A 15017-nucleotide genomic window follows, 5' to 3' on the forward strand; every position below is an offset into this window, starting at 1 on the left:
CAGTATTTACCTGAGCTGGATTTGCAGGACAGTGGTGTGGCCAATATACAGTTGTGTTCAAAATAATAGTAGTGTGTTGAAAAAAGTGAGTAAAGCTCCATATCCATATAATAACTTTTAATTTAAATTACACAAATGCATTGAACACCCTGCACATTTTGTTCTGAATCACAACATGAAGAAAAATGTGCTAAATGTATTATTAGTTTAATGTAAGTGAAGAAAAACAAATAGTAACCTGTTAAAAAAAAATAGCAGTGTCATCATTCATCTTTACAAAGTGATGAATTTACCGTTTAAACAAAATTGCTTGAAGTTTCAACTTTCTTGTGCATCTCTGAATTAATATTTAGTTGTAAAACCATGGTTTCTGAGAACTGCTTCACACATGTGACAATTGTACTACATGCCACAATTCCTCTGCATTTCTTGGTTTTGCCTCAGAAAAGTGCATTTTTATTGTCAGGCCACAAGTTTTCTATTGGATTAAGGTCTGGGGATTGGGCTGGCCACTCCATAACGTTAATCTTGTTGTCTGGAACCAAGATGCTGCTTGCTTACTGATGTGTCTGAGGTCTTGTTGAAACACCCATTTCAAGGGCATTTACTCTTCGGCATAAGGCAACATGACCTCTTTAAATATTCTGATGTACTCAAATTGATCCATGATCCCTAAAATGTAATAAATAGGCCGAACACCATAGTACGAGAAGCATCCCCATATCATGATGCTTGTGCCTCCATGCTTCACTGTCTTTACAGTGTACTGTGGCTTGAATTCAGTGTTTGGGGGCCTGACAAACTGTCTGCGGCCTCTAGACCCAAAAAGAACAATCTTGCTTTCATCAGTCCACAAAATATTGCACCATTTCTCTTTAGGCCAGTCAATGTGTTCTTTAGCAAACTGTAACCATTTCAGCACGTCTTTTTTTCAACAATGGAATTTTGCGGGGGCTTCTTGCTGATAGCTTGACATCAGTCGTCTTCTAATAGTAACAATACTAATGGGTAACTTTAGATGTTCGTTGAGTCAATGTTGTTATTCTTCGATCCATTCGAATGGCAGTTTTCCGTTTTGTTCCACGTCTTTCTGGTTTTGGTCTTCATTTTTAAGCTTAAAAATGATTTGGTATCATTTTAGCAGAGCAGCCTATCATTTTCTGCGCTTCTTTGTATGTTTTCCCATCTCTAATCAACTTTTGAATCAAAGTACGCTGTTCTTCTAAACAATGTCTGGACAACCCATTTTACTTTGATTTTCAGAGACAAATGCACAGGACAACCCTATCTGCACTTATCCTTAAATAAAGGGAACTTGTTTGACACCTGTTTTTCACAGAATAATTTATCTCTACTATTGAACTCCACACTGCTATTTTTTTTAACAGACTAATATTTGTTTTTTCTTTACTTACTTTCACATTTTCTTCAGTTTTCTTCACATTAAACTAATAATACATTTAGCACATTTTTCTTCATGTTGCAGGGTGTCCAGTGCATTTTGCAGGGTGTCCAATGCATTTTGCATTGCAATGTGATTTAAATTAAAAGTTTTTATTTGAATATGGAGCTTTACTCACTTGCTATTATTTACTCACTTGCTATTATTTTGAACACCACTGTAGTTAAATAAATAAAATAAAAAAAGTAAAATTTGTCTTTTCTTTGTCAATGTGTATGTATTACTGTGCGTAGAATAATATTACATATAATCAATCATATTAAATAGATACTGCCTGAATTTAAAAAAAGAAAAATCACCTTGATGAGTCCAGATCGACCCTATTCTTTATCTCTATGTACTTTTTTCCTTCCTGTCTTTTAATTAAAGCCAAGGGTGGTCAATTGTGCCAGTGTATAACAAAAGAAAATAACGCTGAAGGGGTCTGAATCCTTTCCCACTTTAGGTAGAAGGAGGGTAAATAAACTTGGGGTTCTTTTTATTTTTGTTGCAGTGCACAAGCATTTTATTTTACCTTATACAACTTCATCAACAATTCAAATTCTTGAAATTTTAAATCTTCTTGAAATCACTGATAATAATACTGCCAAATTGAACTAAATAAACTGAAATAATATTTAGAAGCTAGTTTTCAGCTCCACTGTTCTTTTTACACAAAAATGGTTCAATGCCCATAATGCCAATCATGTTTTTATTAGGTTATTAAATATGTTATGCTATTATTAAATATTGTATTGAGTCAGTATATAGAATCATTTTCCAATCAGTTGTAGTATGTGCATGAGAGATATTGAACATATTACTGTTACTTGCAGGACATGTGAGGCTTCTGAGCTTTTCCTGTGGCAGTCAGAATGTCTGGGCATGTGACAGCAATGGAATGGTGTATTTCCGAGTGGGAACTCAACCTCTAAACCCCAGCATGATGCTCCCAGCCTGGATCAGCATCGAGCCACCTGAACTGGTAAACAGGCCAGTCTGACTCACCCTGCTTACCTCTAACACCACAAACCAATTGATTTATTAAGTTCATTTTACGCTTTGATTTTTTTAAAATGATGCTTGTTTTATCCCATTATTGATTCAGCTGTCCAAGTAGAAGCAGCCTAACAGTTTCTTTTGTGCTGTTTTGTTCTATGGAGCAGCCTGTGGGTGTGCACTTAGTACGTGTTCAGACAAGTCCTAATGACCGCATGCTCTGGGCTCTGGACAGCCGATGTAATGTATACGTGCGTACTGGCATTACCGAGGAGATGCCGGTGGGGACAGCCTGGGAGCACATTCCAGGTATAAGTTTTTTTTTATTTTTACTGACCTACACATTTAAACATTTATTTTAATTCATGTAACATAATGGAAGCTTCTAACTATGGTTCTGTTAGAGCTAAGAAAGTTAATTCTAGAAAATAAACACTTAGAGCATTTGCAGCATTTGTTTTACAACAAGGTTGCGGGGATGGATACATTACAATAATAATACAAGCATATTATCGCATTTATTAGCTAGTCCACAGGGTAATACCAGCAAGATGTCAAGCACATTATGCATAAGGGAAACTTTTTTTAGACTAAAATAAAATCAACTAAAATATATTTTTTTCAGTTGCTTCCTCACTGTTTCTCATAAGGGGTTATAATTCATTTTCAGAATCATGAGGCCATTCACATCAAGCTCAAGTTTTTTTTCCCTAAATCTGATCGTCCTGCTTGCCTGGACTATTGATTTGTACACCCATATGTTTGTAAAGTTACTGAAATAAAGAATGCTTTAGTGTTAATCTAGCTATTTTCTGATTTCCCCATGATGTCCCAACCCTCACTTTAATATTGATACTTTATGTCCAGTCTATCTTTTTGTTTTACGTTATTTTACAACATGTAATTTTAATTTACACACTATTTACAGCTTACAGCAGTGAACTACATCTGAAGTACTATTTTAAAGTAGTAAATTATAAAAAACAGTAAGAGTTAACACATTAAAAGCATTGCCAGAATTTCATGTGCTGGCAGCAACCAACATGCTCTCAACACAACAAGTACATGATAATGCATCTAAAAAAAAAACATTCAAAAGAATGAGATTTTTTATGCAAGTCAGTCGAGAAACATTTCAAGCAGCAAGAGAAGCTTTTCTTGAAACAAGGCAAAGCAAAATACAGAAGTTTAAGTGAATTAATTTTTTTGGATGACCAGGGAATCTCTGTAAAAGAGAATATAGGTTTTTACCTCCTTTTGAAGTTTTTGAAGCCTCAGTACGCCATCCCCTCATCGATGTCACATTACAGGTGTTTCGATAATGGAGATTTACACGAAAGTCTGTGAGAATCAATAAGATTACTAAAGGTAAATATTAGATGTATTTATGTAAGATATGGAGATACGTTTCTTAGATATTTGGAGGAAAACAAATAAACCTTCTTAACAGTGTTGACTGATGTTAAAGTGCTGAGTCTGCAACTGCAGCTGGTCTGATTCATGTCATAACATTCCCTTAATGTCTGCTTAAAAGAGACCATTAAAGCCAATGAAAAACACTCGTGTTGAAGCAGTAGAAATATGTACCAGCCTGGTGGAGTGTAAAACATTGTATTAGTATAGTTATAGTCAGGTAGACAGGATCTAACAGGACCTCTTCAGGTCCTAGAAATTGCAGGGCAAACCAGGCCAGGATCAGATGATCCACTACAGTGCTGAAGTAAACATGTGGTGCAGGTTCCCTCACTGGCTATTACTGACTTTTTTTTGCCCCTTGCCTCACTATGGACACTGTGCAGCTGACAGGACTGAGATGCTTTTTAAAAAAAAAAAAAAAAAAACTTTATTACAGATATTTTTCTATTAAGGAAGTGAATTAAAACCGCTGTAGCATTGAAATGAAGCTCAGGAGCTGGCCGTTATAAGAGTCGTTTGCGGTTCTGATTTACTGTAGTATTCATGCTACACTTAATATGATTTTAACTTTTAATGTTACTTTTTGTAAAAATTAAATTTTTTATTTTGAGATCAAAGTGAACTTGCACTGAGTATGCACCGAGTATAAGACTTTTGCTGTAGTTATGCTTATACACTCCATTCCACTGTGCTCAGTACTGGTTCTGAAAGTTTGCATGATATTAGCCACAAGTGGTTTGCCCCATTAAGTCCTATTAAGTTAAGTAAATTAACTGTGCTGGCCTCTTTGTGCTGCAGGACTCCAGGCTAGTCAGTTGGTGCTGAGCACAAGAACAGCGTGGGTGCGCTGTCCTAATGGTGAGATGGCACGACGATATGGGATTTCAGAAAAGAACCCAGCTGGCGACTACTGGAAGAAGGTGCCAGGCTTGGTCAACTGGCTGACAGGTGAGTGGTCTAAGAACAACTGAGGTAAAAAATTTTAAAAAAAAAAAAAAAAAAAAAAACTTTTAAAGCTGGCTAAAACAATGTTGATTACAGTTTAATATTTCCTTGAAAAGTTCCTCGTTAATTATTTTTCATTTGAAAGTAAAAGGTGCGTATTATTTTTATTTTTTGGTTTTGGGTTTTGTACTAATATTAATGTTAAATTCACATCATTTGGGCAGAGAAGCACCTATGGCTGTAATTACAACTAGAATATGTTTCTATTAGCTCTTCTGGATTCTAATAGTTTTGTGCGTACGTGCCAAGGCCAAGCCTAAAGTAATTTCCTGAAGCATAAACATGGGATTTTATATTGATTTTAATTTTATTGAAGTAAGGGCTTCAAAATCCCAATTTCAAGACCTCCTCATTCCAGGTCAATGACTTTTAAATTTTGCAAACTACATTAGAACTGTATAAGCCCTTGTATTTCAGAGCATGAGTAACATCAATGAGCAGCACCAGTGTTAGACAAATATTCAAGCTGAAATCAAAAGTTTTTATCAAATCATTTATTGATGCATTATTGTTAATCTAATTTCCCCTTTTCCCCTTCTTGTACTGCGATGATTTAAATATTTTTCTACACAAAGATAAAACATGTTTGAAAATTCTATTTTTGTTGCAGTGACTCCCATGGATGATCTCTGGGCCGTTACTTCGACTGGTGCTCTGACACAGCGCCTCACCAAGACCCTGCCACACAGCAGCGGCAAAAATCACACCAACACAGGTTCTCTCAGTGGGGAAGAGCTAGAAGAGGAGTGGGAGGTGATTTAGAGAAGCTGTGTTTCTTGTTCTTGTAGAAAAATAATTTAAAAATTACTAGTGGGCACTTTTTTCTTTTCTCTTTTTTTGTTTTTTAACCTGTGTACAGAAGAGGTTGTCTTTACGGAGTGTACAGAAGTTAGAAGGGAAGAAAAATATTTGCTTTATTAACGGTTTTTAACCATGCACTAATTAATTATCTTTTTACCCAAAATGTCAGGATCTGTTTGTTACCTTGCACATTTTTTATTTTAATTACTTTTTGTTTTTGAAAATGGTCAGTGCCACAGAGCACATCATAAGGGGTTTCTGTCACATACATGTCAGAGTATAATTATAGACTCAAGATTAGATCCACTTGGTGGTAAAAAAGAACAAATATAATCAGCATTCTAATGCTAAGGAAAGTGAAAGGGACAGACACCTAAGTTTGAAAATAAAATAAAGTTGATTATGTCATGGGATTGATAGAGCGTTAATTGAATACTAAACATTAATTAAATATTGTTAATGGTTTCTTACTTGAGATTACCAAAAAGGTGATACATGGCGGAATTTGTATAGTAAGATAAAGTGTACAGGGTACGTTGTAAGTGTAATTTTAGCTTATAAAATGTAAAAATGTTTGCTGACCTACATGTGTGATGCATAACATCTTTTAATATTAACACTCTGCTGCAGTTTGCTTTGAAAGATAAAACAGCTTTATTCCATTAAACATACCCTGAAATTAGTGAAGTGATAAACTATACATCTCTAATTAATTTGGTTTGTGATCAAATACCGGCTATCAGAATGTCCAAAGTGCTGCTGTGTCAAGGTCTGATTGAACTCATTAAGTGCAATTTTTTGTCCCTTTATATGTGTGACCACGTTCTTTGTGGTCAAGGAAAAGGATTAAAAAGATTTGACTATAAACAGTACAAAGTAGAACTTTACCATGTGCAGGGTTGTCCCAAGTCATAAACATGAAACTTGAAACAGAAACCCAACTGACACAAGAGTTATTAAAATTAATAGGACCAAAAGTACTTTAGTAGTGGGTTTGGAATTTAATTCTAAACAAATAAAATCTAAACAACTGTACAAAATGAGAACTTAAAATTACAGACTTTGCACTTTAAACTCCAACACTCCATAATTGAGATAACATATACTGCCCGCCCCCCCAAAAAAGGTTGTCATTTTGATTTAAATAAGGCAAATAATTAAAAGCCTTTAATTAGATAATTACTGGAGTGATTAAAATGGTTTAGCTGACAACAATTCTTACAAAAATTCTACTGTACAAGCCTCTGGAGGTAGTGTTATGGTTTGGGGTTGCTTCAGTTGGTCAGGCTCAGCAATTTTATGTGGCAATAAAATGAAGTCAGCTGATGATCTGAATGTACAGAATGACCAGGGAATCACATCAGTGGAGTTTTTTTCTGTCCTGACGGCACAGCCCTCAGGCTGTGCAAGAGTAGTTGTGTAGAGTAGTAGTGGTAGTAGTATATTAGTAGTGTGCAAGAGTCTCTGACTCTTATCATCTAGGTGAAATATTTGCCTAGGGTTGCATATGGTGGTTGAAGCAATCACAAGGCAAATGCACACTGTTATCAAAGCTGAAGGTGATTCAACAAAATGTGTGTGGATTTTTTTTTTGGAGGGGGGGGGGCTGGCAGTATATATCCTGTTGCTTGTTTTTTTTTTTTTTTTTTTTTTTTACAAAGGACTCGTACAGGAGAAATGTATGTTAAATGATCAGACTTTGGTAATAGCTACAGAGGGCTGCTACCACTGTTGAGTCAGTACAGTAGGGTATAACGCATGCTTAAGTTATTCATATACGTGCTGTTTGTCGGTTCAGATCAACTGTGTGCATGAATGTGTAAAAGCTGGAAAGGGGGATAAAGAACTGTAAAAAAAAATTTTCTTGCTGTAACTTGGTTCACTTGGTTATTAGTACACTGATTAGTGTTGTGACATGTTGCATCACTCATAAGCCAACTGGGTCATAGAAACTGTCATAATCCATTCTGAGTGAACTGTAAAGCTGTATCGGCATCATTTGTGTAACTTCATTTAGAGAATGCACTTTATTAATTAAAATATATTAAATATGTTGAATATGTGTACGAAGTATCATAATTTACTAAAAAAAAAAAGGTAAATAATGGTAGCTTGTCTTTTTTTTTTTTTTTTTTACTTGTGACGTGTACATTTTTTGGACCACAGACACCTCAGAAATATTATGCAAATGAAATATGGTAAGTACATCAACATTAACGGTGTCAATTGTTTGTGGTTGTTTTACTTTTTATTTGTGATATTTTGCCTTTAATTTGGGGCCCTATGGATCTCACATGTACTCTGTTCTTCTTCTCTTTTCTTTTGACCACAATGCTGTTGGTGAAAATTACAGGGGTACACTCGCACTCATTATAGAGCACCGATGTTATGCGCATTATGGGATATTATCACTATTTATATTAACCATGCTTTAACCGCTGCTGTCATCACTTTATGCTGTCTATATGAACTTCCAGAATTAAAAAGCTGTTTCCTGAAAATGCCTAAGCCTGATTATGATTCAAATTCAGCACATGAGAATCACATCGGCCAAAACACAGTATTGGTGCGGATTAAATTTTTTTTCTACATGTATACAAAAATTTTGTATGCCAAATGCAGCATGGTGGCTTAGTGGTTAGCACTGTCACCTTGCACCTCCAGGGTCTGGGTTCGGTCCCTGGCCGGGGTCAATTCCTGCCTCTGTGTACATGGAGTGTGCATGTTCTCCCCGTGCTTGGTGAGTTTGCTCCAGGTGTTTTGGTTTTCTCCCACAAGACATGCAGATTAGGCTAATTGGTGTTCCCAAATTGCCCATAGTGTGTGAAAGAGTGAGTGTGTGTGCCATGCGATGGATTTGCACCCTTTTCAAGATATACCCCAGGCCCTCCGCAACCCTAAATACAAGCGTAAGCAGTCGAGATGATGTGTGATAAGTGAGTTTGTGCCAAAAAGCTACTTCTGGAGTTTGTGCAACATGGAAGTGACCAATCTTGCATCCCTAAAAATTTCAAATTGCTAACTTCAGCCATTTTTGCACAGATGATTTTATATGTGCCCCCAAAATAACCATTTTTCAGCATTATAGAAACCTATGACTGTAAAAATGTTTGCTTAAATAGTATTTTGGTAAAAGCTTAAAAAGCAAAAAACTGTAGTGTCTGTAATCATGTCAAATTCATGTTGCAATATCATAATTTTGCATTTTAGAAAAAATAAGTTTTCAGGTTTTTTTCCGGTGAAATCTAAATTGGTCAATTTTCATCTAAACGACAATAAAGATCACTGAAAGATTTTAATTTTAAAACAATTATGGACACTACATAAAAGGTCATGAAACTGTATTGAGCAAATGTTTCTTTTTATCTGATAAAAATATAAATGTGTATGCATATTAACAAAAAAAACTAAGCATGGATTGGGAGATAAGCATTAAGTATAATGAAAAATTGTGTTGTATGAGCCTATCTAAAACAAAATTCACTTTTCCACCTAGGTAAGACATTTCTTGGCACCAATACCATGTTTTGGCCACATAATAACCTTTTTCAAACTTTTTCTCAACTCAAAGCATATAGACTGTATATGCAGCATTTTAAGAAATACACTGAAAGTTTTCACCAAAAATATATACATTTTATAAATATTTTAAAACAGTTCCCAAGCGTCACTTGGCATCATTGTACAACATGTAAAACAAGATATTTACAGTGCAGTAATTGGTGTAGCAGTCTGGTCAAAAGGGTCTAGTTCTTCATCAAAAAATAGAGAACCATTTTTTCCACATCTTGCCCCAACCTGAAGCTTTGAAATTTTTCTTTTATTTTTTCTTCAAATGAGGAACCGTGTTGAGGTCATGAGTCAAACTCGGATGGAGAAGTTCATAGCGTTAAAATTGGTGCAATCTAAAATCCGGTGGTCTAAGAAAATCAGGCAGGGTCTCGAGCTGTGCGTCAGGAACGGATCGGGTCACTTTGCGCATGCATTGCACGAACAGCGACGGTGGACACTGACCGGAGAGCCACTGGAGCGCCTGTTCCCCGATGAGGCGGCTCCACAGTGCGGGGTTCTCCCGCAGCTCCGCGCGCATGCGGAAGCGTAGCGCGGGCATGAACAACACCAGGTACCCGAGGCACACGCGCTTCGCACGCACGTCCAGGTCACGTTGGCTGATTTGTTGCAGGAGGCAGTCCAGAGGTGTGTCCCCTGCGCGATCTGTGACATACGGGCACGCGCCGTTGCCCAGCAGCAGAAGCAAACACTCGGGACGCGCCAAGTCGCACGCCAGGTGTAGCGCGCTTTTGCCGCCCTCGGCGTGCGCGCACCCGCAGTGATTCAGGAGCGTCTGTTTCTCATCGTCGTCCGCGAAGTCTTTCAGGGTGTCCATCATCATTTTGAGAATGCTTGCACGGTTGTAGCGCACGGCCACGGAGACGTGCGGCGTGGCCGAGTGCGCGCAGCAGCGGAAGCTCGCGCTCGGCATGGCCAGCGCGTGCACGGAGAAGCGCTGGAGCAGGTGGCGCGCGTATTGCTGGTGGTCGTGGACGAGCGCGTAGAGCAGCGCTTCCGAGGGCGAGAAGGCGCATGCGCGGCCTTCGTCTTCCCAGTGGAACGCCTCGGTGGCGCGTATGTCCTCCAGCAGCCACACCGGCAGCAGATCCCGCACTGCCTGGTAGAAAGCCAGCGAGGTCCGCTGGCACTGTTTCTCAGATTTGTAATCTGCGCGGCGCTCGTACATTCCCAGCTCCAGAGGCATTGTTACTCTTGTTCTACCCTCTTTTGCACTGTATTGTGATTGAAATGGCTATTTGGGTGTTGTTGTTGTTTGCTGGTTTGACTTTGAGGTCAGTTTGTACCTCTAAAACATCTGCAGACTTACTGGAGGTAGTTTTAGTTGTTATTTTGGCTATCCTGCACAGCGTTAGACCTCAGTGATCATGCCAGTTCAGTGACCTCAGTGATCCAACAGAGGATTAACTCAAGAAAAGAGCGGCTCGGTTACTTATGATAATTCTTTCCATCCGCCGTCAAAGCCCGCTTCAACACCATTCGGCTGGTTTTATAGTTCAGAGCAGCGACACGCCCCCCACATTTTCCCCCCTTCAACACACACACGCGCGCGGTCTCGCGCACCTGTTTCATTGGCCACCAATGTAAGCATGCATATGTGACGCAAATGAGGTCTAAATGACCTGAAAAACTTTCCATACAGAGAAGAGTAGCAGTGAGAGGACAGCCTTAAGCGCTACTAGACCTTAGACCTGGTGTGTCAGCTATTCTGGGCTCAACACAAGAACTGTGCTCTCAATTCTTCCAGTCTTAATATTGTAATATTCTCATACTCTACTACTGTACTACCAACACCTTTACTGACATTGTCTATAAAAAAAGAAAATAATTGCATACAGTAGACAACACATATACTTTACATTTACAACAGACAGTGTACAGTTACATTCAGGCATTTGACACACACGCTTATCCAGAGTGACTTAGAAAATGCTTTAAAGTTTACATCGTTGGATAGATCCTTACACTCTTCTTGGAAAGCTGTTCACAAGATTTTGGAGTGTCTGTGGGAATTCGTGCCCATTCATTCTGTAGCGCGTTTATAATGTCAGGCGCTGATGTTGGATGCTTGATAGGGTTGAGGTCAGGGCTCTGTGCATGGACCAGTCAAGTTCTTCCACACCGAACTCATCAAATCATATTTCAAACCAAATCCTTGTTTTGTGCATTGGAGCACAGTCATGTTGGAATAGAAAAGGGTCTTTCCCAAACTGTTACCACGAAGTTGGAAGCATAGTGTTGCTCAAGATTGCCCTTTACTGGGGATAAGGAGCCTGATTGAAACACCTAAATTCAATAATTAACAGGTTTGTTCAAATAATTTTGCCCATATAGAGTGTGTCAGATGATTCAGAATCATTACATCCTAATAACTGAAGTGCATATTTTTTTTTAAGAACAAATACTTTGCATGGAGCTTGAATGTTCTTCCCGTGCTTGGTGGGTTTCCTCCGGGTACTCTGGTTTCCTCCCACGGTCCAAAGACATGTAGGTTAGTCTAATTGGTGTTCCCAAATTGCCCGTAGTGTGTGAATGGGTGTGTGAGTGTGTGTATGTGTGTGTGCCTTGCAATGGATTGGCACCCTGTCCAGGGTGTACCCTGCCTCGTGCCCTAAGCCTCCTGGGATAGGCTCCAGATCCCCGCGATCCTGAATACAGGATAAAGCGGTATAAAAGATGAGTGAGTGAGTCAGTGAGGACAAATACTTTGGAAAGACTACACTAATACACAAGTTAAAACAAAAACAAGATTTAAAAAACAAGTTTGTTTGAATCCAACGGGCTTAATATTAACACCATAGGGTGTTTAATTAATACTCTGGGTCTTAATTCAACACTGACACTTATTGCACGAATAGGTGTATAAAGTTAAAGGCATGAATACCAGAATGCTTTTGGTTTAGGGCATATGAGCTGTGTCTATATGCACGTCTCCATCATGGCCCACATGGAAAAGAACTGCCAGAGGAACCGAAAAATCTGATTGTGATGCTTCACAAACATAGTAAAAACCAGTTGAAACACAGCTACAGCAGTGGTGAGGTATAGAATGAGTCATAGTACCATTTATCAAAGCCACATTGTTCTTCCTTATGAAATAAAGCCACGGACATCATGTTACTTGCACAATCAAACTCTGAAAAACAAACTGGCATGTGCTTCAAACTTGGCACATGTGTTATCAATGAAATTTGAGTTTCTGTGACAGTTCAGAGAACGTGAAAAACATTAAGTAATGTCACCTTCTATGGATGAGAGCACATTCTTTTGGTCAGATGGGACCAACAAAAAATTATTTCGTCCAGATGGTGGTGCAGTTTGTTTGGCATGAACTTGGCCAGGGCTAGTGAATGCATATTCTCAGAAGTGAAGCATGGAGGTGGGAAAGTGGTGATATGGGGGCAAAAGTGCAAAAGATGTTGAGGAGGTGGCACTTTAGATGGCACAATGAATGTCTGCAGATACACCAAATGGCTAGCTGCACTACACTGCATTATTGATCTAAAGCACGCTGCCAAGATTTACACAAGAATTTCTAGAGAAATAAAAATTAACTATAACCCGGCTAAGTATGTGGCATGACTTGTATCTTTAGATTATAAAGATAAAAGGTCAAGCAGCACAACCCCTCAAGCACAGGTGGAAACATTTTTCTAAAGAATACCAGAACACTTCTTTAAAAATTTGTACAACACTGGTATCTCCTATACTGAGGGGAATTGAGTCTGTCATCTAAAATAAAGGCAAACAAACAAAGTATTAAAAAATAATAATAAAAGATTTGCACCTAACCAATAAAAGAGTACGAACTTTTGTTGCATTGAGTTCCTGCTATTGGTTTTGTATATTTGATATAATAAATATAAATTGTGATTTTACAAAAAATACCCTCCTGCTTACACAAGAAAGAATGCAGTTGGTAAAATCTTTAATCATTTGACATGTACATGATATCGCAAGGACACATGCATGCATATACAGTTCCTCAAATGTTGTTTCTTACTTACTTAAAATTGAATGTCATATGGAGGTTAATCTTTTTTTAAATATCACAGGAAATGGACTGTACAAAAGAAAAGGATAAACCATTGTTTACATATTGCTTTGTGCTTGTATAGGACATTTTAAATCAAGTAGGAAAAAAATAAATAGAAAGTCTAAATATAAAGTAAAGCATGTCTGCTACATTAATTACACGGCTTACATCATCTATTTTATAGAACTCTGTATGCATGAGAATTAATGGAAATTATCATGACATTTCTTGAGTACTTTCACACAAAAAACTAATAGCACCAAACATTTACTTAAACACAGAAAATGCACAGAATATTGAAGAGTAACTTCATGCACATATATGATAAAGAAATAATTACCTGCACATAGAGAAGTCGGAGACAAAACGGCAAGTTCAATATGTTACAGCTCCACCTATTCAGAACACATTTCATTAGCACATTAACACATGGCAAAACAAGGTACATCAAAACGCAAATAAAAAAGTATCAAAATAACACATACATAAAAAGAAAACACACTCGACAGATGAATCAATATCTATGATGTTCAATACCTCTCAGACAGTACCTGATATTTTTCATGAAATTATATTTTTAACTTTTATTGTGGAGCTACAACAGATGCAAGTTACCCACAGCAGTTCTCCATAGCTCTGCTGTAGACTGTTCAAACACAGGGGTTGGACAATAAAACTGAAACGCCTGGTTTTAAACCACAATAATTCATTAGTATGGTGTAGGGCCGCCTTTTGCGGCCAATACAGCATCAATTTGTCTTGGGACTGACAGATACAAATCCTGCACAGTGGCCAGAGGGATTTTTAGACATTCTTCTTGCAGAATAGTGGCCAGGTCACTATGGATGCTGGTGAAGGAACACATTTCCTGCCTCGCTTCTCCAAAACACCCCAAAGTGGCTCAATACCATTTAGATCTGGTGACTGTGCAGGCCATGAGAGATGTTCAACTTCACTTTCATGTTCATCAAACCACTCTGTCTCCAGTCTTGCTGTGTGTATTGGTGCGTTATCATCCTGATACACAGCACCGCCTTTAGGATACAATGTTTGAACCATTGGGTGCACATGGTCCTCCAAAATGGTTCAGTAGTCCTTGATGCACCCATCTAGCACAAGTTTTGGGTTATTATTACCTAGGGAATGCCATGATATTGCAGCCCGAACCATCACTGATTGACCCCATGCTTTACTCTGAGCATGCAACAGTCTGGGTGGTATGTTTCTTTGGGGCTTCACCACACCGTAACTTTCCCGGATGTGAGAAAGACAGTGGAGGTGGGCTCATCAGAGAACAATACATGTTTCACATTGTTCACAGCCCAAGATTTTTGCTGCTGGCATCATTGTAAGCGAAGTTTGGCATTGGCACGAGTGACCAAAGGTTTGGCTATAGCAGCCCGACTATGTACATTGACCCTGTGGAGCTCCCAACGAACTGTTATGGTTAAGTATTGAAACAGGAGAGTTGGGGTGCACATTTAATTCTGCAGTGAGTTGGGCAGCTGTGATTTTATGTTTTTTCTTTTATACAATCCAGGTTAACACCCGGACTTCCCTTTTAAACAGCTTCCTCTTGCATCCACAGTTACTCCTGTTGGATGTGGTTCGTCCTTCTTGGTGGTAAGCTGACATTACCCTGAATACCGTGGCTCTTGATACATCACAAAGACTTGCTGTCTTCGTCACAGATGCGCCAGCGAGACGCGGACCAACAATTTGTCCTCTTTCAAACCGTGATATGTCACC

General features: G+C 38.4%; 2 protein-coding genes across 5 annotated transcripts in view; one reads left to right on the plus strand and one right to left on the minus strand.

Moving 5' to 3' along the window:
- Positions 1-8408, plus strand: part of tecpr2 (tectonin beta-propeller repeat containing 2) — a 45145-nt gene extending 36737 nt beyond the window's left edge. The window contains exons 17-22 of one of the 4 annotated variants that reach the window (XM_053510049.1): positions 2278-2426; positions 2605-2749; positions 4655-4804; positions 5472-5614; positions 7829-7860; positions 8016-8408. In XM_053510049.1, coding sequence (XP_053366024.1) covers positions 2278-2426; positions 2605-2749; positions 4655-4804; positions 5472-5614; positions 7829-7860; positions 8016-8097 — 701 coding nt within the window. In that variant the 3' untranslated portion in view covers positions 8098-8408. Of the gene's footprint in view, positions 1-2277; positions 2427-2604; positions 2750-4654; positions 4805-5471; positions 7721-7828; positions 7861-8015 lie in introns of those variants that run through there. The other 3 variants (XM_053510050.1, XM_053510051.1, XM_053510052.1) reach the window with 3 other exon arrangements.
- A 1049-nt stretch (positions 8409-9457) lies between these two features.
- ankrd9 (ankyrin repeat domain 9) lies at positions 9458-10681 on the minus strand. Its single transcript, XM_053510325.1, has one exon. The coding sequence runs from the start codon at positions 10416-10418 to the stop codon at positions 9552-9554; it is 867 nt and encodes a 288-aa protein (XP_053366300.1). The 5' UTR covers positions 10419-10681; the 3' UTR covers positions 9458-9551.
- Positions 10682-15017: the final 4336 nt, after the last annotated feature.

The sequence above is a fragment of the Clarias gariepinus genome, chromosome 13, assembly GCF_024256425.1.
Source record: "Clarias gariepinus isolate MV-2021 ecotype Netherlands chromosome 13, CGAR_prim_01v2, whole genome shotgun sequence".
NCBI lineage: Eukaryota > Metazoa > Chordata > Actinopteri > Siluriformes > Clariidae > Clarias > Clarias gariepinus.